The sequence below is a fragment of the Triturus cristatus genome, chromosome 4_1 (assembly GCF_964204655.1).
Source record: "Triturus cristatus chromosome 4_1, aTriCri1.1, whole genome shotgun sequence".
Lineage (NCBI taxonomy): Eukaryota > Metazoa > Chordata > Amphibia > Caudata > Salamandridae > Triturus > Triturus cristatus.
Window position 1 is genome coordinate 563,533,860 of NC_140585.1, and position 22,304 is coordinate 563,556,163.

The following is a 22,304-nucleotide window of genomic DNA, read 5'->3' on the forward strand; positions in this document are numbered from 1 at the left end:
GCTTCTGTGGTTATGACTGATATAGGCTGCCATTTGGAACACTATAGATAATGAAGAAATCAAATATGAGACGTTTGAAACCATTTCAGTTTCTAATACAGAGTGCATAACTGATAGTGCTAGTGCAACTAGAAGGGTGCTTACCTCATGTTCCTCCTCAAAAAGTCAAATGGGAGAAATACAGAGAGAAATAAAAGGATTATGAATGGAAATAGGAAAAGCAGAAGGAAGGTGGCGGAGAATCACGGACAACGTATCTGGGAATCTGCATAAAATAATCATTGCCATTCATAAGGACAACTACCTTTGAAAGAAAACAAGGCAGTATCTCATATTAAAAATAAGCTGAAAGAAATGACGAAAAGAGTGGAGAACATAGCAGACTGTAATTCGGGGCTGAGGTAAAGGTAGAATATCTGGGGAGCAATTGCAGATCTCGACATGTTGAGCATGAGTGTGTATTGAAGAGGTTTATGCATAAGAATGAAGAATTCCCCAAAATACACAAAATTTGATTTGTTGAAATTCCAGCGTCTATTAAAGTCTCCACTAGCATGCTCTCTTTAGAGAATAATTTGATGCAAACGTAGATAACAAAATCAAATTAGGACAAGTCACGCGTTAACAAATAAATGAGCTCATTGGGTCTCCTTTCATAAGTCTGGAGTAGATGGGGCCCCATGGAAAATTCAGACGTTTTTTTCAAGGAGCTTCGAATCGAGGCAGAAAATTTAAGCTAAGCATAAGAAGTATAGTCATGCAGGTTCCCAGGAGAGTTCACCTATTGTGCATTTCTTGAGTTATCCTTTGACACAATACATTGTTATAAAAAGATGTGCACACTATTTGCACATTTTAAGTCTCAGCAAGCGTTGAGTTTTCGAAGGTCTTGTTTTGAAGTCCTACATGAGAACGGAAGGGCTATTGTTGGGGAAGTCCCAAAGGTCATCATAGAGTCAGATGCAAGACTGTATGGTTGGGGGCAAGGTGTAGAACGGTGATAATGGGAGGACATTGGTCAGAGAAAGAGAAGGAGATGCATATCAATTGTTTGACGTTTCTAGCATGTCTGTTAACTGTGTGTAGTTTTGTGAAGAATCAGGTAAGGTGTTCTGTGCTGCTGAAAATGCATAATGTTTCAGCGGTTCACTATTTCAACAAGCTGGGAGGCACACGATCAAGGGATTTAGCAGAGTTGGCAAAGGAGCTTTGGAGTTAGTGCCTGGACAGGGATACTATGGATCAGGCTCAACAATCTTAAAGATGCAAGCAATTGGAGGTTGAACAAGGGAGGTATTTTTAAGTTTGGATCAGAAATGGAGTCCACTAGAGATGGACCTAATCACAGAGGTTGAACACAGCTTCAGAAGTTTTACAGTTGAAGACCAGATCCAGAGGCGTATGGAGTGGATGCTTTCCCTCATGATTGGGGTAAAGGAAGGCTGTATGGGTTTCCACCTTTCTCACAGATTCAGAGGGTTTTCACGAAGGTCAGGAGAGAGAGGGTGGAGTTAGTGTTAACAACTCCATTTTGGCAGTCGCAGGTGTGGTTTCTGGATGTGATGAGTCTGTTGATCGATGATTCAGTGCTGTTACCTTGTTTCCACAGCTTTTGGTGGATGCCCAAGGGAATTGTCACGAGTTGTGAACAGGAAGTAAGCTGGTTATGGTGGGATGGTTGATTTTAGGAGAAAATGACAAGTGTCTGGGTTATCGCAGAGGCTTCAGAGCATATTGAGGAGTCATGGGCACCAGGAACTTCAAAGGTGTACAGATCGGTTTGGAAAAGATGGTCATGTTGGTGTGCTGCATGGAATTTGAATCCCATACCAGCACCTGTGGTAGAGGTGCTGAATCATTTATCAAAATAGTTTAGGAAGGGTTTAGCGTACAATTCAGTTACTTTGAGTAGATTAGCTATTTAAACAGGGCATGAGTTAGTGGGTGGAATTCCAATAGGGCCGCACACTCTGGTTAAAAGAATGGTATATGGGGTAAGAATGGAGTTTCCTCCATAGGTGAAGTATTCATCTTTATGAGATGTGTTGCAGATGTTGTAATGAGACGAAGGATGGGGAAGTAATGAGGCGACGTCACTGAAGATGTTGTCGTGGAATAAGGCGATATTGTTGTGTTTGGTGTCTTTTAGGGGGATATCAGATATCATTTATTTATTTATTTAATTTATTTATTTGCAAAGTTGTAGATAGCGCTGGCTAGACCAGGAGTTATCAGAGCGCATTACATGAAGATCAGCGAGTTCTAGGTTACATAATTACATCAATTACAGGAGCCAAGTATAGACATGGGAGAAAAATATGAGATTACACAATAATATGAGTTATTAGCGCATAACATAGCCAAGACACACGTCTTATGGGGAATGAAAAGTAGAGGTGGAATGGTAATCAGGGTAAAGAATGCAGATAAAGTCAGGCAGACCGGCAAGGGGCAAAAGTATTTCAGGGGGAACAAAGCAGTCAAAGCAGTCAAAGTGAAAGACAGACAAAACTGACCTGAGTATCGGTGAAAGTATATGAAGGGAGGGGTGTGGGACACCATGGGGGGGTGGACTAGAAGAAAAGGTCAATCAGGCGAACAAGGAGCAGACCAGTAGCAAAGAGGATAGATCGAAACTGCCATGATAGAGGACCCACAGAAGCCTGATAGCATTATCCAAAAATGGCGGGATATGCAAATTCAAACAAAAAAAACAATAAAGGTAGCTGACTACACGGTTCCATGCAGGGGTGGCAAAGAGGAGGCAGCCAAAGAATCACAGAGGGAGGAGGTGGGGAGGGAAGGAAACACAACGGGGAGACGAGGAAAACAATGTCCGATGTCCGGCTGGGTAGGTGACGGCCAAGGGGTTGAACCAGAGCCAAACTTCTCTAAAGCTGCATAGGACAGCTCCACCAGGCATCGGCCAAGGTTGCTTGGGCTCCTCAGTAAGTACAGACAGTTATGGGTTCCGCCCAGAGGGTCTCGTCTGAGATCCATCGAAATCACCGGTCCCAGTGATACTGGGAAGCGCCGTCCGCCTCGTTCTCCAGCTCGCCCCCAGGTCAAGAGTGGTGAAAGGAGAGGTGGAAGGGACAGTTTCAAAGCCTGCAGAACTTCCCCATTTCCAGCAGCAGTAGTGAGTGTTGGGCATTTGTGCAGCTTCTCAGTGGTAGGGGGACCCTGGGCGCCTCAGTGTCCAGTAGTGACACCGCTACCCGGAAAGTGGTAGGTTGCCGTTAAAGCCTCCTTGCCTCCACCAGGAACCGGCGTCTCAGAGCTCCCAGAGGCATAGGAAAAGGTTCCCTGGCAGTGGATGGTATGGAGTCGTCTCGCTCAAAGGGGTGTTTTGCATGCAGAGGGACAGAGCGCAGCCTCTGCCAAATGTCTACGTACCTCCCAATCGCAGACTCGGTCCTCGATATAGTACCAGTCTCGGCAGACGCCGCATGTCGGGTCCGCGGGCCCCTCCCCCTCCAGCCACACCCATACCTCAGATGCGCCGCAGGTAAACAAATTTAACAATGCAGAGTTTTCTCCTCAGGGGGGCCAGCCGGCAAGTCAACGTTTCGCAATGCGTGCCGTAGGGTTGGGGATCAAATGCAACATCTGGGTGGTGGGGCCGCTGTCAGATGGTTAAACGGAGGTCAGGGGCATCGCGGAGCACTTCTTTTGGCCACCGGGTGCCATCTTGGCATATTCATGGGCAGGGACATCACGGCTCATTGCTCTGCGATGCAAGATCGGAGAAGGGCAATTTTGAGTCTCAGGTGATCCACCTGCATTCCGGTTGAGAAATCGTTGTTGTGGGTGGGATTAAAGCACAGTGGAACGCCGCTCAGGAAGCTGGTGTGCGGGTTCACCATGGAGCTTCGGCTCTGAGCGGCCATCACGATGACTCCTCCTATGTACAGCTATACAAGAGCATTGGAGGTGACTGCTAAAAGTTTTCAGCTTGAGGGTGTGTGTTTTGAGTTACGAAAGCTCACCAAAACTATGTCAAGGATGATTTTCTATCCAAGGACGGAAGGGCAGGATTTGCTGTGTGTGGTGCAATATCTTAAACAATATGAAGAAAGAACGATGAGCTTGAGAGAGCAAGGATGTTCACAGTTCTTACTGCCTAATAGGCAATCTTTCAGAGTGGTATCTGTGCCCACGTTGGCAAGGTGGGTGAAGGAGGTTATGAAGTTGGCAGGAGTAGATGTGAGTGTGTTTGGAGCACATTCAGTGAGGGGTGCAATGGAGTGTTAACCTCATGTGATAGGCGGAAGTTTAAATTCTATTATGAAGGCAGCAGATTGGTCATGTAAATCAAAATTTAAGAGTTTTTACTCTAAACTTGTGAACTTCAGGTCCGCCAGGGCGATTGTTATTCCGGGGATATTGGATTGGACCAGGGCGTACCCCAGGGATCGTCCCTGAGCCCCACCCTTTTTAATCTTTATGTTTCCCCAGTGGCCCCTATTGCTGTAGGCCATGGTCTGCACATCGTGTCCTACGCCGACGACACGCAGCTGGTTATCTCCCTCTCGCGAGCACCCGGTCTTGCGGCGGACAGTTTCAGAGCCTGCATGCAAGACCTTGCAGCCTGGATATCGGCCAACTGCCTTAAATTAAATGGCAGCAAGACTGAGGTGCTCGTAGTGGGGGGGAACCCATCTGTTTGGTCGTCGGCGTGGTGGCCTCCATGCTTGGGTGAGGCTCCAACACCCTGCCAAGAAGTAAGGAACCTTGGAGTCTGGCTAGATGCCGACCTGTCTTTCGGACCGCAGATAGGACGTGTGGCGGGCGTCTGCTTCGGCGTCCTGAAAAGCATACGGAAGGTCTTAGATCTCCTTCCCACGTCAGCTCGCAGAACGTTGGTGCACTCCCTCGTCACATCACGCCTGGATTATGTCAATTTGCTGTACCTGGGAGCAACTAACAAGGCCATAAATCGCCTTCAGGTATTGCAGAACGCGGCAGCCCGCCTCATTTTAAAATTGCCCAAAAGAGTGGCCTCCAATACTGCCCTTCGGACTCTTCACTGGTTGCCAGTGAGGAGCAGGGTTGAGTTTAAGGCCCTCTGTACCTGCCATCGCTTTCTCACTGGGAAGGCGCCAACACCGCTCCAGAACCTGATCACCCGGTACGCACCCACACGCTACCTTCGCTCCTCCTACGGAGGCCTTTTAAAGGTCCAGAGGATAAGACGGGCTCGCATGGGAGGTAGATCTTTCCGTTATCTGGTGGCTAAGAGCTGGAATGCTCTACCTTTGGACCTCCGTCTTGAGTCATCGGAAATTGGTTTCAGGAGGAAGTTAAAAACACATTTATATACACGCTAGCTTGCACAGTCCCATTGGCTGAGTCTGTGGGATTTCTTCTGTTCTAGCGTGGGGACACGCTTTGTGCGTAACGAAGCGCTCTATAAAATTCCCTTATTATTATTATATTACAATGTAGTTTAGAGAGTTATGGATGAGCTTTAAACATGCATAATATTGGCCTCTACGCCTTGGCATAAAATGCGGATTTTCCACAGTTTAATGGAAAGAAAATCAAGATTTTATTGAAGACATGGAGGCTACAATCCCCCATGTGTGAGTTCTCTACCCTTTTTAAGTGTTTGATTTCTATTGTTTGTTTACAGGGCAGAACTGAGGAGAAAACAGCGGAGAAGAGATTTGGCAACGGAAGAGATATGCTTGGATGGCAATGGATAAAGTGTGAAGGAAGATGGCTATGTGTTCTATGTTATTATGCATGTCTAAAGAGTTCTAGAATTTTAAGGATGTTTTATTCTAATTCCAAATTCTTTGTTGCTGCTGTGATTGAGGGCAATAAAGGAGTAGTCAATAATATTAGCCTCCATGTCTTTAATAAAATCATGATTTTCTTCCCAGTAAAACTGTGGAAAATCTGCATTGTTAGATCCTGGTCCCTAGGTTTTAGGTCAGCTGTTGCAGATCAGGAACTATATTTTAGGTTTTTCTACATGATTTATGCTCAACCATCAAATTAGTTGGAGGGAAAGTGTGTAGCATGGGTCTATCACTAGCAGAAACAGCACATCTTCATGTGTGATGCCAAAGAGCACATTTCTTTTGTTCAGGAGGAAGGTCGTAGGACTGAAGTGGAAGGGAGGTTACATGCAGGGGGTGCCATATCAACAAAAAAAAAGGTATTGAGAAAATAGTAAAAATGTAAATTGGTGGCCCATGGAAGTGGGGTTGATTCTCTGCCCCAAAAAGGTAGTCAGAATCCTGGGAGTTTTGATTAATGAGAATCTCCGTATGAAAGATCATGTAAATTCGATCTCGGGATCATGCTTTGGCCTGATGCGCCTCCTTAGGAAACTCTTTCAATGGCTACCTCTGCAGACCAGGAAATCACTTACCCTGACACTCATTGTTAGTCGCCTGGATTATGGTAATGCCTTAATGGTAGCAATAAATGAGCGTCTTATGGCCAAACTAGAGGTTGTACAGAATACGGCTGCCTGCCTGGTCTGTAACCTGCCACCTTGAGCCTCTTCAGAACTCAGGCTCAAATCCTTGCACTGGCTACCCATAAAAAAGCATGCCGTCTTTAGGTTTCTTGGTTTGGTACGCAAAGAGGTACCCGAAAGTGGTTCACACTATCTGAAAAACAAGCTACAGCTTTAAGTCCCAATACACAATCTTAGGTCTAGTGATCCATTTTTATTTGCACCCTTGATGTATACGCACAGCCAGGCACAGGGGCCATTCTTGTTCAATTTTGCCCCCCCCCAATATTAGAACCAGCTACCCATCCACACTCATGTTCTGATCTAGTTCCTTTTAAATAAAATCCCTGAAAACCTGGCTTTTCTAGATTTTAATCTCTGTTAATTTTAATTCTGTCCTGTGTGGTGTGAATCAGCACATAGGATGATGCATTGGAGCTTATCAAATAGCAATAATAATAATAATAGACATTCTTTTGGGTAATGTTCATATTCTAAGCTGGAATATACAACATTTGGAGAGGTGCACTAAACAGTGGGTGATAAGAGAAGAACTCCGTGACAATGACACCAGTTTAATTAGCTGACTAATTGACTCATATGCTTACAGAGATAGATGCTGCTTGGGACAGAATAGCTATGAAGTAGTGGGGTGTTCTACTTAATCAGTATCTACAGGGGAAGGAGCAATTAAGATTCGACCTCGCAGAGAAAATGTTACCAAGACAGTTGCAGAAAATAATTGGTCAGTGGGTGATGCAATAGCACAAGAGTGGCTAGAATCCCACGAAATGTTCAGTGTATGGCCCATACTGTGATTACCCACTATGCTCAATGGATTTGCTTTTGAACTTTCATTGAGGGCAGGGCAAATTATCCTTTGTGGGGATTTTCTTTTTTATTATTGAGTATTGAGCCCAAATGAAATACTTCCAACTCTCAGCTCCAAATGAAAGCCAACTGTTCTCAGGGCTCTTGTAGGCTTACAGAACGTTTCGTTTGGAGGTCCAATAGGGATAAAGATTTAGGATTTATCTTCTACTCTTGTGCCTATAAACAATATTCACACATCAATGTTTTTAGTTTTGGTAGTGAATATATATAGATATTTTTCCAAGAATTTCTAGTAGATATTTTTCAAGATTTCTTTTAACCATAATCCTTTAAATGTTTCTATTAAACTATTTTACGTTCTAAAGATGATGCGTCAGTGCACATTGACGAAAGCACTGACCAAAGATCAGGAGTAGTATTCTGCAACATATGAGCACATTTTTAGATGCAAATGTTGGCTGACATCCATAATATTGGTCTGTGATTCACTGAAGTCTTCTATTGAGGGGCAACAGTACAGTGTACAGTGAGCAGGAATACATAGCTTGGGGAGGGAGATGCCACTACTATGAAATCCCGCATTTGAGGCAGATCATGCTAATGCAATATGTTTGTAAATGACTAGGGAGAATCAGACATATCAGCCCTATCTCCTAACCGCTGGTAAGGAGACACACTTGCTCGAATGTATGTGAGAGAGGGTTGCCATTTCACACTGCACTCATAGCAAGTCCATAGGTCTGAGACACTTATAAATCATAGAAAAAAATGCTTCTGGTATGCCTTTATCTATCAAGATGACACTGGACAGCTGGGCTCTGATCTATTGCCAATACTGGAATAGTTCATTCATTTTGACAAAGTGTGCACTGAGTTCTTGTTAGATGGATGCAGGCGCTAGATGCAGAGGCATGGATCCTGATGACAGATTTGGCTTCGGCGCCTGATCAGATCTCCAGAAATTCACATCAGGGGTGCTCTGTCTCTCACGCTTTGCGTACTATATATTGCGTGCCTTATTAACATTACAATATGTGGAATGAAACCATACAATCTATTGAATTATTGGGTATTTGGCCAAAGATTGTGTGAACAATGTTATTTATACTAAATCAGTTAAAAAGGAGCATTAAGCTGGAATCCTTGGCAGAATATCAGAGTATAATTTAAATATCGCCAAATTCTGAAAATCACTTATTTAGAAGTAAGGCTCATCAGTGAGATCGATTGGTACTGAAGAAAAACAGTTAAATGCTTTTTTGAAGGGATTGTGTTACATCGAGGAGTTACTGGCATCATCTTCCTATCAATCTTAGTGGGGCCGATGGGAGCTATTGTTCTTATTTCGTTCTGTCATGTTACTAGTAAAATTCTTCTTTCATAAACTAAAGGCAACTATTAGTACATTTAATTTGGGATATAAAGTTAGTCAACAGCGTTATGAAATTGTGTCTGCCTGGAGAGGTGTCTACTGTCATCTTTCTGTTTTCTTATATATCTCTTGGCTGTCAAAGAAAAAAAGGATGGCGATGACAGCAAATACCTGTTTAGGCAGCAAAAGCCCTACCATTTTTCACTGTTGTTTTATTGTCAGTACATATTTTGCAGGAGCCCACTCTAGTCTATTCAGAATGTTTCTACTTCTGGCTACTGTCTCAGATTCTCGGAAAATCAGCCTTTTCAACTTGGAAAGAATTGTCTTCAGCCAGGTGCAGCGGAGTGCCCTTTGTCCAATCCTCCGCAGGCAGCCAAATGCCTGCTGTGCACGGCCTTTGGCCAAACAAAGCGGATGTTGGCAGCCGGGCAAGATCCTGCACCCATTCCCCATGGACAGTCAAGCCTGCTGCCCCCACAGACAGTCAACCTCTCACTGCACACAGCCTTCAGGCCATGCACAGAAGTGGGATTGCCCTGATCCCCATCTGCCCATGGCCTATAGACTGCATCACAGCTCACTAACTTGTTTTAATGTTTTTTTGGTACCTTGTTAAAGTGGCAAAGTCTTGAAGCCATCAGTATGGCAAGTTTGATTAATTCAACCTCTGGCCACCAATGTGTAGGTATAGAGTAATAGTTAGGTCAGACATTCTATAGGAAAGACATGTTTCAGTTGTTTAATAATGTCGGTGCAGTTTAACTAATCTACACAAAGCTTACCAAAACAAAATGTTCATCCACGTTTGCTGCTTTTTGGAAGGTTTTGCACTGATCCATCAAGCGGAAGAAAAAGGGGGTCCCAAAAGTGCAATTTCCCACTTTAATTCCCATTGGAAAGTATAGTCTCAGCTACAAAAAAAATGGCAGACAGAATTACACCAAGTTTGGCACAAAGTTAGAAGGCTACTCACGGTTTGCTTTTTTGTGATTTGCTGTAAATCCATTCAGCCATGTTTTGAGAAATTCGTTTTTAACCCCTTCGCTGCGGTGGGAATTCCGCTGCAGCGCTGGCGGGTGTGGGGGGGCAGCGCGGTGGCGCTGTGCTCATGATGGAGCCACTCCGTCATGAGTCACGGTTGAGCTGTGCTCATGATGGAGTGGTTCCGTCATGACTCCGCCCAGTTGCATTGTCCCCCCGCACAGGCGGGGAAACCACGCCGCGTTTGCGGAGCGGCCGCCAACGGTCGCGGCATGACGGAACCACTCCGTCATGAGCACACGGCAACCGTGACTCATGACGGAGTGGTTCCGTCATGAGCGGGGAAGGGGTTAAAGAAATCATGAGCAAAACAGCTTATCACTAAATATTTCGATTTTGGTACTCTAGGTATAACAAAGCCTCAATAATATTAAGCATTGATCTTAGAGGCTTACTTACTAATTATTGACTTGGTTCAGGGTTTGCTGTAGGCTAAAACGAAATCCTTTGTGAGGCTAGCTTCTGCTAAATCTTTCAAAACCAGATAAAATAGTCAGGCTAAAAAGCAAAATTCATTTTTCTATCAACGGAATCTATCACTCAGTTTAGTGATGGCCTTAAAAGTCCACTGAAACTATTGATCAAATAACCAAAGTATGCATGTCCCCGTAGTAGATCATAAGCAATGTGCTCAGTGTGTCGCCGCATTTAGTGCGGCCAATGCTTCTGCTTTGCTGGGAACATAGAAAAGATCACTTTCAAACTCTGTTCAGTATATAGCAGTGCTCATGTGCAAATACAATAACTAAGATTTGTTGAAGTTCTTATAAAAGGATTGCTTGGCTCCATTCGGATTGCTAGTGCATCAGGTGATTTCACAAACCTGTAAATATGTTGCTATTATTGATTGTTATTTTGTAGAACATACTGGATGAAGGTTTTTTATGCTTGTAGGTACATTAACAGCAAACAGTTCTGAAATTACCTTTTTCCATTTTGATGAGGTCCAACTCCCATGCAGATAGTGAGATACATGATATAACCACTTTATTAGCATCAGTAATGTTAGTCAAACTTGGGGAGAATGTATGTACCTATGTATGTACCTATGTATGTAGAAAGTATTTCTATAGCTAGAGCTTGGCAGCAGAGCACTTTACATGGACAAAGACAAGCCTACGGTCCGTGAGTGATAGGAGGGGAAGCTGAATCGTGCACAGTTAATGTATTGTGAGGCTAATAGTTTTGAAGATGGTGTGGGCTGACAAGGAGAGTCAATGGAGTGCCATCAGGGTGGAATATGATGTGACCATACTTCTTCAGGCTCAGAGCGAGATGTGCTGCAACGTGTAGAATAGAATACACTGAAGATGGTGCCACTGTGGATTCTGAGAGGCCCTGGAGTAGGGCATTATGACCATCCAAATGCGGGAGTTTAGGGCATTGAACAGCAGTGGCACTCAAGTATTCAGGGGCTACACAGGCTTTATTTGTCTATTTACTGTACAAATAATTTCAATATTAGCTCACCTAACAACTCACAGAAAATATACATCCCTTAGGTACTTACTGGGGTTGTAGCTGTTGCAGAGGGTTTAGTTGGCACTGTTGTTGTCCAGGGAGTTACATGTACTATGACTGTTGCGGTGGTGGTCAGCTGTGAAGCTGTATTTCCTCCCTGCTCATCAGTTACTTCTATCAGGAGTTGAAACACTGTGGGATCTTGAATTCCCTCAAAAACTTTGTACTGGAAATTTTGTCTTGTTGCCAACAAAGGGGGGTCATTGTCTGTTCGCAGCAGCATAAACCGATGGATGCCATTCCCTAGAAAATTAATAATAGTGAAAAAGAGCAATTTTCCAAATATCATTTATACATTCTCATTGTGCTTCATGTTAAGAATAATATATTATGGAGAATCTTTGAACTTGCAAATGAGTATATTTGCATGATTGCAGGAGACAATCCCCTTCAGCATACTCAGATTCACTCTATCACAATGCAACAAAATTAATGAAAAGTGAAAACTATGTCCTGTAGACAGACTCAGACCTGGACTTGCCATCTTCAGATTAAATTGTGTTGCGGCTTGTGGCAGTATTGTGTTGTAAAGCTCAACTGCTAAAACTACCCGATACAAAGACAGTCATTACAAGAATCATCTTAATTCCAAAGAACCTGCCCTATTGAACTTATGATATCTGTGGGAACACTGAAGATCTCTGTCAGCTGACATATCGGCTTTTAATGAGGGCCATTGTAGAGGAGAAAAGGTAATAAGAAGAAGGTGGTAATGAAAAATATGAGCATTCTCATGTTTCCAGAGTAGTTCCCACTCCTCAGCAGGGGCAGCTGGACCCACATGCAAAAACATAGCAGACCCATTGAGGTTTGGGCTGGCTGAGTGGTGTTTTCTCATATCTTGGCTCAAACTTATGTGCCTACAGATTAACTCGGTATTTGGAATAGTTCAGCCAATGATGATTTCTACTCAAGCCTGCTATTAATCAAGAGCTTTCCTCTCCTGCGTCTTTAACTGCCACAGTTTGCCATTTTAGCTTCCAAATCAAACTTTTAGTTTTCACAGGATTTTGAGAGTTGTTGCTTTTTGTTGAACTGTTGCATAGAAACAACAGCTGCTCCTCATGCCACCAATTGGAGCCATGTTCTAGTATGGGTGAATAAAAGGAGCAGTGTTAATGGTAGGAGGGACTGTGGTGATGCCAATATATAAAAAAATGTACCTACAAAATCAAATGGTGATCATTGTAAGAACTATAAGGTTGTGCTCTATTAAAGCAAATAGTCTATTAGCCGTACAATCACTGTAAGTGTAGCTGTGAGACATTTGATTATAACCACAATACTTGTCAGGGTGACACACAACCAGACCCCAAATTAACCCGTTTTTTAACCGTCTGGTTGCTTGGCACAAAGCAATTAGGCTTAATTTAGCGGTAATGTGTAAAGTATTTATGCAGCACATAAACATTAATAATGTGAAAACACAGCCTATGAAAAATCCCATGCCAATTTAGAACAATAAAGTAAAATGTAATCAATAATTTGACACCTAAACAGCAAAAATCCAATTAGTAGAACTGGAGATATGCAGTATTAAAGGTTTAGGTAAAAATAGTGCCTAGAAGCACAAAGTGCCAACTGTGGTTATCTGGTCATGCCTGATCAGGACAAAGTCACAAGTTCAGACTGAGCATGATAGATCATGGACCGGATACAGGGACCTGGTTAGACCCACTGTGAATTGCACCTTATGTCCTTGATGCATAGCTTTGGACTCAGCAGCGGCAGTTTCGAGGAGCGATGTGGGGTCCTGCGTCTAGATGCGTCATGCAGCATTGATTCCAATGAGCAATAGGGGGGCCTGTGTTGAGTTGCATAGGTCTACATTGGTTCCAATGAGCTGCAAGGGCTGAGAGGCGATGTCCACGTCAAGATGCATCGTGTTGCATCAGTTCCCAAAGAGGAACTGCGAGGCCTGCAATGCTAAGTCCACATTGAGTTGCCTTGCACTGCATTGGTTCCGATGAGAAGCGACATGGGCTGCGTTGGGTTGGATCAATTCTGATGGGAACACAGCTGGGCTGACAGAGCACCTTTAGCACCACTTCCAAGGGTAGAGAAATGGGTATGCAACACTTGGGGGTTAGGACTCACAGCAGGTAGAGTCTAGGTACAGCATACAAAGGTGTTGGAGCGTGTTGTGTCCCTGTAGCTCAAACAGGAGGCCAGCCAACTAGCACTTGGAGTAACTCTGGCGGTCCTAGGTTCAAGATGCAGGCCCAGCCTTTTTCTTCAGGTAGAAGGGCAGCAGAGCAGCCCCTCTTGCAGGCAGGACATCAAGGCAGCAGAGCAGCAGAGGAGCTCTACAGTCCTTTTTGCAGCAGAGTAGCAGGGCAGCAGAGCAGTCCTTCTTCAGAGTCTGAGGGTTCCCTTATTATACCTAGTTCCATCTTTGAAGTGGGAGGACCTTCTGGAGTTTTCCCGGATAGAGGTGTCTGGAATTTCCTGCCTCCCTGCCCTGGTCCCATTCTGCCTCGGGGCACAATAGGCTAGTGTGAAGTCCTTTGTGTGTGAGCTGAGTCAGTGCCTTTGAACTGCAAGTGTGAGCGGTGGCGGATCCTTCCCCCATCCTGCCAGAGATGGCTCATCCTGCCAACTCCCAGGCCGTCTACTGAGATGCTGTCTGGGAGGAATACACAAAGGCCAACTGACAACTACACCTAGCCATGTGACCCAGGAACAGGCTACAGTCCCTAACTGGATAGGACATGATAATGCCAACTTTCTAAAAGGAGCTTTTCAGAATTGTGACTTAAAATCCAACTTTGCCATTTATGAGGTTTTAAATTACACTTCCCCAGATACCAAACATGACTTTCACCCTATAGACTTTCAAAGGCCTACCCTAGGTATTACATATGTGTATTGAAAAGGATAGGTTAGAACTGGCAACAGGTTTAGTTTGCCAGGTCGACGTGGCAATTTAAAACCGCCCACACAGGCTGCAATAGCAGGCCTGATACATATTTAAAAGGCTAGTTAAATGGGTAGCACAGTGAGTGCTGCAGGCCCACTATTAGCATTAAATTAACAGGTCCTGGGTATATGCAGTACTACTCTATTAAGGACTTATAAGTAAATTAAATATGCCAATTGGATGAAAGCCAATTTTGCCATGAGAGCGGACAAACACTTTAGCATGGGTTAGCAGTGGTAAGGTGCACACAGTCCAAAACCAACGGAAACGGGTTCAGAAAAAAGGAGGGTGAAGGCAGAAAGTTTTGGGAGGACACTGCAGAGAGGGCCAAGTCCAACATTAGTCCTTTGATGAGTTAGTTGAAAAACCAAAATCCATCTGTGATCCTACTGCACTACAGCAACATGACAAGGATTTCAGTTAACTGAAAGCTTGGGCTGAGGCAGCCTATATTTTGTTAGTGAAGGAAATTTAGTTTTTAGCAAGATCTCAAAAAGGTTTAATTTTAGATAGTGGATTTACTGCCATGTTTTGACTTTGGGCACTGAGAGAATGTTATTCAGCCTCCCAGAACATATACGCTGACACAGAAAGATGTTGAAAGACTAAGCTCAATACATTTTAAGTAAGGCCATAGTGCAAAGGTGCATTGATAACATCAATGATATAAAGATAAATGCCACATGTGGGTTGCAGTGTTGTTACAACACCCACATGAGTGCTTTAAAAATGTGACTTCAGTTCTTCCAATGTGATTCTGAACTGCTGTGAACAAGACTGCACACTATACTTGAATTAGTCTCATCCACTGGTAATTACTCGGACGCAATCCCAGTCAATAATTACTCTGCACACCGTGCCACCTCAGTGTGTACCCAGCTATATGCAAATCAGTCTTGACCCTTCTCCAATAGGAACAGTATACCAAACTGTCAAGCCAGGTCCTGTCTGAACCGGAACACAAGCAATTCAGGAACCAAGCTCTACCTGTCTGATGAGCCCTTACTAGGGCGAAACTGGTCCTGGGTTACTTGTGTTACAGTTTAAGGAGGGCCTGGCCTGGCAGTTCGGGCTGCAGTATTCTTATTGAAGCAGGGTCAAGCTGGTTTGCATATGTATGGGTCCAAACTGAGGTGGCATGCTGTGGAAATAACAATGGACTGGGATGCAGCTCAGAGTAATTACCAGTGCCTGAAATTAATTCAAGCATTCCATTCATCACATTTTGTATACTTTAATGTGTTTCCCTAAGTGGGACAAGCATGCCCAGATGAGGGTTCCGTGCACACTGTGTCACTGGAAGCAAGCTATACTTGGATGATAGGCCCTAACTAGAGTGAATCCTGTTCTGATTTGCTTGTGTTCCAGTTCAGGGATGACCTGACCTGGTAGTTTGGGCTAGGCTCTTCCCATTGGAGCAGGGTCAAGATTGATTTGCATATGGCTGGGTCAAAACTGAGGTGCATGCTGTGCAAAACAATGATGGACTGGCATGTGACCCAGAGTGGTTACCAAAGGCTGATATTAATTCATTACTTTTTTGAAATAGTTTTTTGAATACTATAGTGAAGAAGGCTGCAGCACACCTGTGTTGGAAGGTGGTTTGTTAGTAAGTGTAGGTAGGTATCTACAGCTCATAATAACACCACAATCAAAAATAAGGTCCAGTCAAGTCTCAATAAATAAATCCTTGCTCAACCCTTGGTAGCTTGGTTGATGAGCAGTCAGGCTTGGTTTAGGAGGCAGGTTTGTAAAGCATTTAGTATCAGCAAAAAAGTAAATAAGTAAGACACAAAACACAATAAAAAACCAACACCAATTTATAAAAATAGAGAATATTTTTATCTTTACAATTACACCAGAATGACAAAACTCCAATGTAAGGAACTGGAGATATGAATATTTAAAGATTTAATGCAAAAATGTGCATTTTATTGCACCGAAAAGTAAAAAAAGTTTCAATTGCAGCTATCTAGTCGCACTGGACTGGGACCAACTCAAAGTTTCAGGGGGACCATGATGGAGCATGGGTCAGATATGTCGAGTGGTGTCATGCCCCCCACCTGTCCGCTCTCTGTCACAACCCCTTTCTGCGCCCCCTGCGTAGTTGTCTAGCACGCAGGGCTCATGCTCTATTACCCCATTGTCGATTTGTGACGCGCTATGGTACCTTGACTGATGTTCCCCAAGACTCATAATTCCATTGCACTTGAATCCTTGTAAGAGTCCCCCAAAACCTGTGAACCAATAGACTATTTGCCCTTGCTGTTACTGGAACCTTGGTGTGGTTTTCCATTGAATCCCTGCAAGCATCTAGTGAGCAATGGCTAGCCTTGTTCCTGATTTTACTGGGGCCTTGGTGTTGTTTCCCATTACACATGTTCGAGTGAAAACAATGCATTTGTTTCCTGCTATTTGGTTCCAATTACCAAGTTGCACCTGCCCATTCTGTAAGGTCTAAGCGAGTGTACTAAGACATGTTTTTATCAAGGTTCTGGAACCTTCCAGATGGTCATGCGCCACACATGATTTGGCTACATCTGTTGAGCCTTTGAGGCTATAAAAACCCCACCAAACCTCAAGTTGGTGCTTGGTCTCGCTCCCCAGGGAACAAGCTTCACCCTTTCCACTCACCTGAAGAATCCAACTGGAACCGAAATGCACTCCAGACTCCTTCAAATCCATGTGAACAAGTCATTCCCGTGGCTCCAGCCCACTTGACGTCTTCATTCACTCTCCCGCCTGCTCTGTTACTCTGGACCCCCCCGACTCCCTGGTTCAAAGCCTTTAGAACCTCAGTCAAGTGGAAGAACTAGGCTAAGTACTTGATATCAGGTTAGTGCGCACTAATCCTCCTATAGTAGTAAGCAGAACTGAGTTTCAGCATCTTCAAAGACTATAGACTTTTCCTCCATGCACTCTCTGTGATTTACTCAATGCTTTTTGTGTATTTATACTCCAGACCCTTCCTGCAACTTTGGCACTAAGATTGCTACTGCACAAGAATTAAAGATTTTAGCTCAGTGTTTTTCTGATGAACAGTAGTGCCAAAAGATAGCACTTCAGATTCTACATGAACCTTTTCTCCCAACCAGTGTTCCGAGTGTATCCTTGGGAGTGCAAGTACCTTCAATCTGTGTTCCGAGTTGATCCCTGGGAATGACACACTCCAATCTATTATTGTAGTTATTCTGTTCTCATGCCATGCTGCTGATGAAACCTGTAAGTGTATGTCACTGATGTTAGTGCATCATCATCATATGTAGAGACCTGTTAGTGTACTGAGGGTAACTGCCTCCTCTTGAGGTTCTGGTCCAGTTAACATCTAACTCACATATGCAGAAGGTCTCAATAGTGACAAATCCTGTTACACAGTGTCGCACAGCCACCAAGCCGATCCAATGCTGCAAGTCTCTCTTCTCTTATTTTATCCCACCATCCCTTCCCCCCGGGGGTCATACGTGATCTAAGGAGTTTGGTCCCTTGATCTTGTGCTGCTCTTAGAGGGATAGATGGTCCAGCATCCGCTCCAGTATTGTCTACCTGGTTAGGACCATGTGAGTGCATGACAAGGTTGGGGCTGGTCAAATTTTTACCTTCTCAATTGGTCAATTTTTGAGCTTTTTCTCTCAATGGCGATCGATCGGCTTTGTCAATCCAGATTTAAGTTTGACTATAGCAGCCTGTTGAAGCATGATGCCTCTGTGAATCCTAGAGGTCTTTGTCTTCGTCGTTGACGTTGAAGAGGTCTGGAACTTTCAGTGTGGCAAACCTGCATGGTCAGGCCGAGTCGCAGTTCGACTTCGCCGGCTTAACTCTCGTCATCGAGGACGGTCAACTTATGGAGCTTTTTCAAAAAACTTGTCCAACATTTACGAAGTGTCCTACGAGGGTCTTGAAGGGTACACAACACCAGCCAATGGTTCAGAAGCTCTGATTTGTCTCTTGGGGCTTGAGGACTACAATTCCCACAATGCACCTGGTTAATCCAAGTAAAGTCTAGGGGAAGCTGGTGAACTGGGCTTGTTCTTTCGTAGTTGATGCAGATAACGTCTTCAGACACTTATATTCCTGTTGCTGATCAGGGAGTCTACTCCTTGATCTTTTAAGACAGGCAAAGTCCTTTTTTGTGAAGCCTTAAGAGTGCAGCAGGTGAAATCCTTCTGAGTGCAGCCATCTCTTTCTGCAGTGCAAGGGTTCAGTAGGGCAGTCTTTCTTCTCCAGATGTTTCGAAGCAGGGATTTGAGGTGCAGTGCAGCTCTCCCATATTTATTCCATATTCTGGGCTGACAAGAGGGGAGGCTACCTCCACCAAATTGGGTTCAAGTTGCCACCTTCTGTGATGACCACTTCCTGAGAGGTGTGGCATAGTTCTGTCCAAAATGCATGTTTCAGCAAAAATAAAAATGGAGAAATTCTTTACTGGAAGTTCAGGTATGTCTAACCCAACCGACAGGTGTGGCTAACCTCTCTTTACACTTCCCTTCAAGCCCCTCTCCTAAAAGAATTAGAGGGTCCAGGAAGTGGCGGTGGGCCTGGCTCCTGTGCTAACTGTGCTTTTCTCTTTGAAGACCAATTTGGCTACCCAGCCACCTTTATTCCTGGAATCTGCAGGCAGCAGTTCTCCTCCCACCAGATGGTTGCATTGTCTCAGTCCAGGCCACTTCACATCTAATCAGGAGTAGCTTGGCTCAGGCTGTCAAAGGCTGGCCAATCAGAGGAGGCTGCCACAGGACCGCTTTAGGTAACATCAGGAAAGAAAGTTCTAAAACTGCTTTCCTGCAATAATTATATTAAATCTGACCTTAGCAAGTTGTTCAATTTATTGCAGCTGTTATTTTGAAACTTTGAGTTATTGTTCTAGCTCACTCCTGTCAAAAGTTAGATGTTACATCTTAATGAAGCCTTCCGATGTTAGCCAATGGAGCTAGCAGCACTACAATGGGCAAAATGAAATTGGCAGTTTATACCTCACCACAGCATATAAAACATCTTTTATAATGCATTTTATAACAAGGCACCCTACCCTGGGGCACCTAGGGCAGACCTTAGGGGTGACTTATATGTAATAAAAGGTACCGCGTTGTGGAGACAGCATTGTAAACGCTGGTTCCCCCAAAAAACGCCTATTCACTGCACTGGCTGTGACTATTCTTTCCCAAAGTAAAAACTTACTGGTGGGCAAAGGTTTCAAAATGCTTATAGCTAGATTGTTGCTACACATACTGCAAAGATGAATGTATAAATGTGTTTTTTCCCCTGTCTGAAAGCCTTGACAGTCTTTAATTCAGTTGTGATCTGTGGCAATGATTAGCTAGTGGACAGGGTATGCAATACCTTTACTTGGCGTGAACATAGGCTTAGCCTTTTGACAGGAAGCAATCAAATTGTAGGCTATCCAATGCTACCTATTTTTGAATGTGTATGACACAAAAGTAGAAGGCCCAAACAAAGAAGTGCCTGAAACCATCCAGAGCAGTATGTTTATGATAAACAGTGATTTAATGTCTGGGGTGTCCATAAAGTCGCTTTGTTCCCAGCCAGGATGTTTCCTGCTACAATAGCAGAAATCTGGCCTCAGCACTGACCAGGGTTGATTTTAGAATAGGTGCTGCATTACCATAGGACAGACCCTGGATAGAAAAATACAGAGCTATTCATAATGGTAGAGATATGTTGCTATAATAGAAGACTCACAGAGCATGGTTTTGTGTGACTGAGTGAACTAAAGAAAACAGGAACGACAACAAAAGGTGGCTAATTTGGTTGTTGATTCTTGTCAGATGGTTTTGGACTTATCACCAATCACTAGCTTGTGATGCCTATTAAAGTGTCCAGCTATCAGCTCATTGGGACCAACTGAAGAGGTAGAACCTGTTGTTGTGCCTGAAAGAGGACAGAGGACTGCATCTCCATCGCACTCAGGCATGTATGGTATTTTCAAAGGTCAGACTAACTGGAGTACTGTAGCCCCACGCACATAAAATGGGGAAGAATGAGCTGACCACTTGGGACTTTATGATGCCCTTGCTGGAGTGAGTGGTTGAGATTGACTCAAATCCATCCGACCTCTTGGAATCCTTTCCTCGAAGTCTGCAAACTTTAGAAGGATCCCAACGTAGAAAGACCAACGTCTTAGCCTTTTTACTAAGGGTGGGCGTAGTTCGCGAAGTAGCACTTCGCGAAGCTACGCAAAGTGAAGTTCGCACTACGCGAGCTACGCGTAGCACTTCGCGAACTGCGAAGTAACATGTTCGCACTGTGCAAGATGTTGTTTTCAATGATTGCACAGTGCGGACAAGCAACCGGCACTGTGCAATCATTGAAAATGGCATCTTGCACAGTGCGAGCTGTAGTTTTCTGCTGCTCGAGTAGATTTTTACTCGAGCTGCAGCTTTCTCAACGCGAACTGGTAGTTTCTCATCGCGAGCGGTCGCGAGCATACGCGACCCCTCGCAATGAGAAACCTGACCTTCTCGCGTTGGGAATCTCGCCGGGAGGTTTATTTTCCATGCTCGCGATCGCGAACAAGGAAAAAGTCTCGCCAGGATGTCATTTTGCTTGCTCGCGGTCGCCAACTTGACGTTGAGGACCGCGAGCAAGCAAAAAATGACCGCAGCACTACGCAACACTACGCTACGCGTGTTCGCACTGTGCTACGTGCAGTTCGCGTAGCGCGAAGTAGCGCGAACTTCGCAAACTACGCGAGCGTAGCGTAGTGCTTCGCCCAGGCCTACTTTTTACCCTCCAGAGGAGTGGGATATAGTTCTGAGTCTACTAGAAATGTGATATCTTGGTTGGGAATATTTCCAGGTTTTTCCAATTTGAGGATTTGTGTTGGGAAAAAAATGCTACAGCTTCTTTTGCAGAGAAGGTAATTTTTCCTTTTGACCATTGGCGGTGTTTGAAATGGGATTTCTGATTGGCTAGGACATGCGCCAAAGCCAGGCAGAAACCACCACTCTAGTCAGGGCAAGGGAGTTACATGCTGAAGATAACCCCTGCTTCATCCCCTTGGTAGCTTGGCATGAGCAGTCAGGCTTATCCCAGAGGCAATGTATAAAGTGTGTGTGCAACACACACACACAACAGCAACACACTAGGCACACAACAAAAGAGACTCCACGCAAGGTTAAATAAAAAATAGCCTTTGTATTATCATAAACACATTAGATCATAACCACACATATACACTGTGCCAACTGGCACCAGGCAATATTCACTGGGGATTATATACACATGACAGAGCCAATTGGGCCACTGTCAGAACCTTTAGAAAGCACAAGTTGCAATTGTAAAAACACCACCAGTAACTACTGGCAGAATACTGTACTCAGCATTATATCACATTAGGCATAACACACATTATGCAGTAGGCATCACATTAGGCATAAAACACATTATGCAGTAGGCCTCATAAGCATACACACATTATGCAATAGGCATCATCCTAAAACATGATAGCATGACATTAGGCATAAAACTCATTATGCAGATAGCATCCTAAGCATAACATTAGCATAAAACACAGTATGCCACAATCATATTAGGCCTCACCATCAGAAATGACCCCAGGCCAACTGGCTTTTTGTGGGCCTCAAATGCCCTCTATCCAAAATGTCAGGGCTTGCAATCATAGGGCTTTCCAAGTAGCCCCCCTGGCTGCCAAAGCAGCGAAAGTAATGTGCATAGAACACTGGGGGCAGGGGGTGCCACTCACCCCCTCCTCATCACAATAAACATGCCCCCGTCGTTGCAGCTGCCCTCCAACAGGCGGGTCAGATGTGCAAAATTAGCCCTGGCACCACTGTGCCTGTGCAGGCCCACTCTGGGACTCCTTCAACAAAAGTTGCCCCACGTTGCAGCTGCCCATAATCAGCGATGCAACTGGGAAAGGCAAAATGAGCACTGGCACTAACTGTGCCTCTGGAGCCCCACTCTGGGGCTCCTGGACTAAAAACCAAAGTCCCACCTGGTTGCAGTCACAGCAACAGGCCCGTAATACACTGGGGGCCGTCATTGCTGCCAACCAGTAGCGCATTGCTCCTGGGGGCGGGAAGACCTCTCTCAGTCTCTCCCCCATGGAGAAACTCCCTCTCTGGCCAGAATCACCCTCACTCTGGCAGATCTGGACCCAGCGA

At 44.4% G+C, this 22,304-nt stretch overlaps 1 protein-coding gene across 1 annotated transcript in view; it reads right to left on the reverse strand.

The window, feature by feature from the left end:
- The window catches only part of LOC146855233 (cadherin-related family member 3-like), a 628,588-nt gene that overhangs the window by 120,962 nt on the left and 485,322 nt on the right, over window positions 1-22,304 (reverse strand). Inside the window, exon 19 of the mRNA XM_085651100.1 lies at window positions 11,233-11,486. Within this exon, the coding sequence (XP_085507226.1) occupies window positions 11,233-11,486 (254 nt within the window). The remainder of the gene's footprint in view (window positions 1-11,232; window positions 11,487-22,304) is intronic.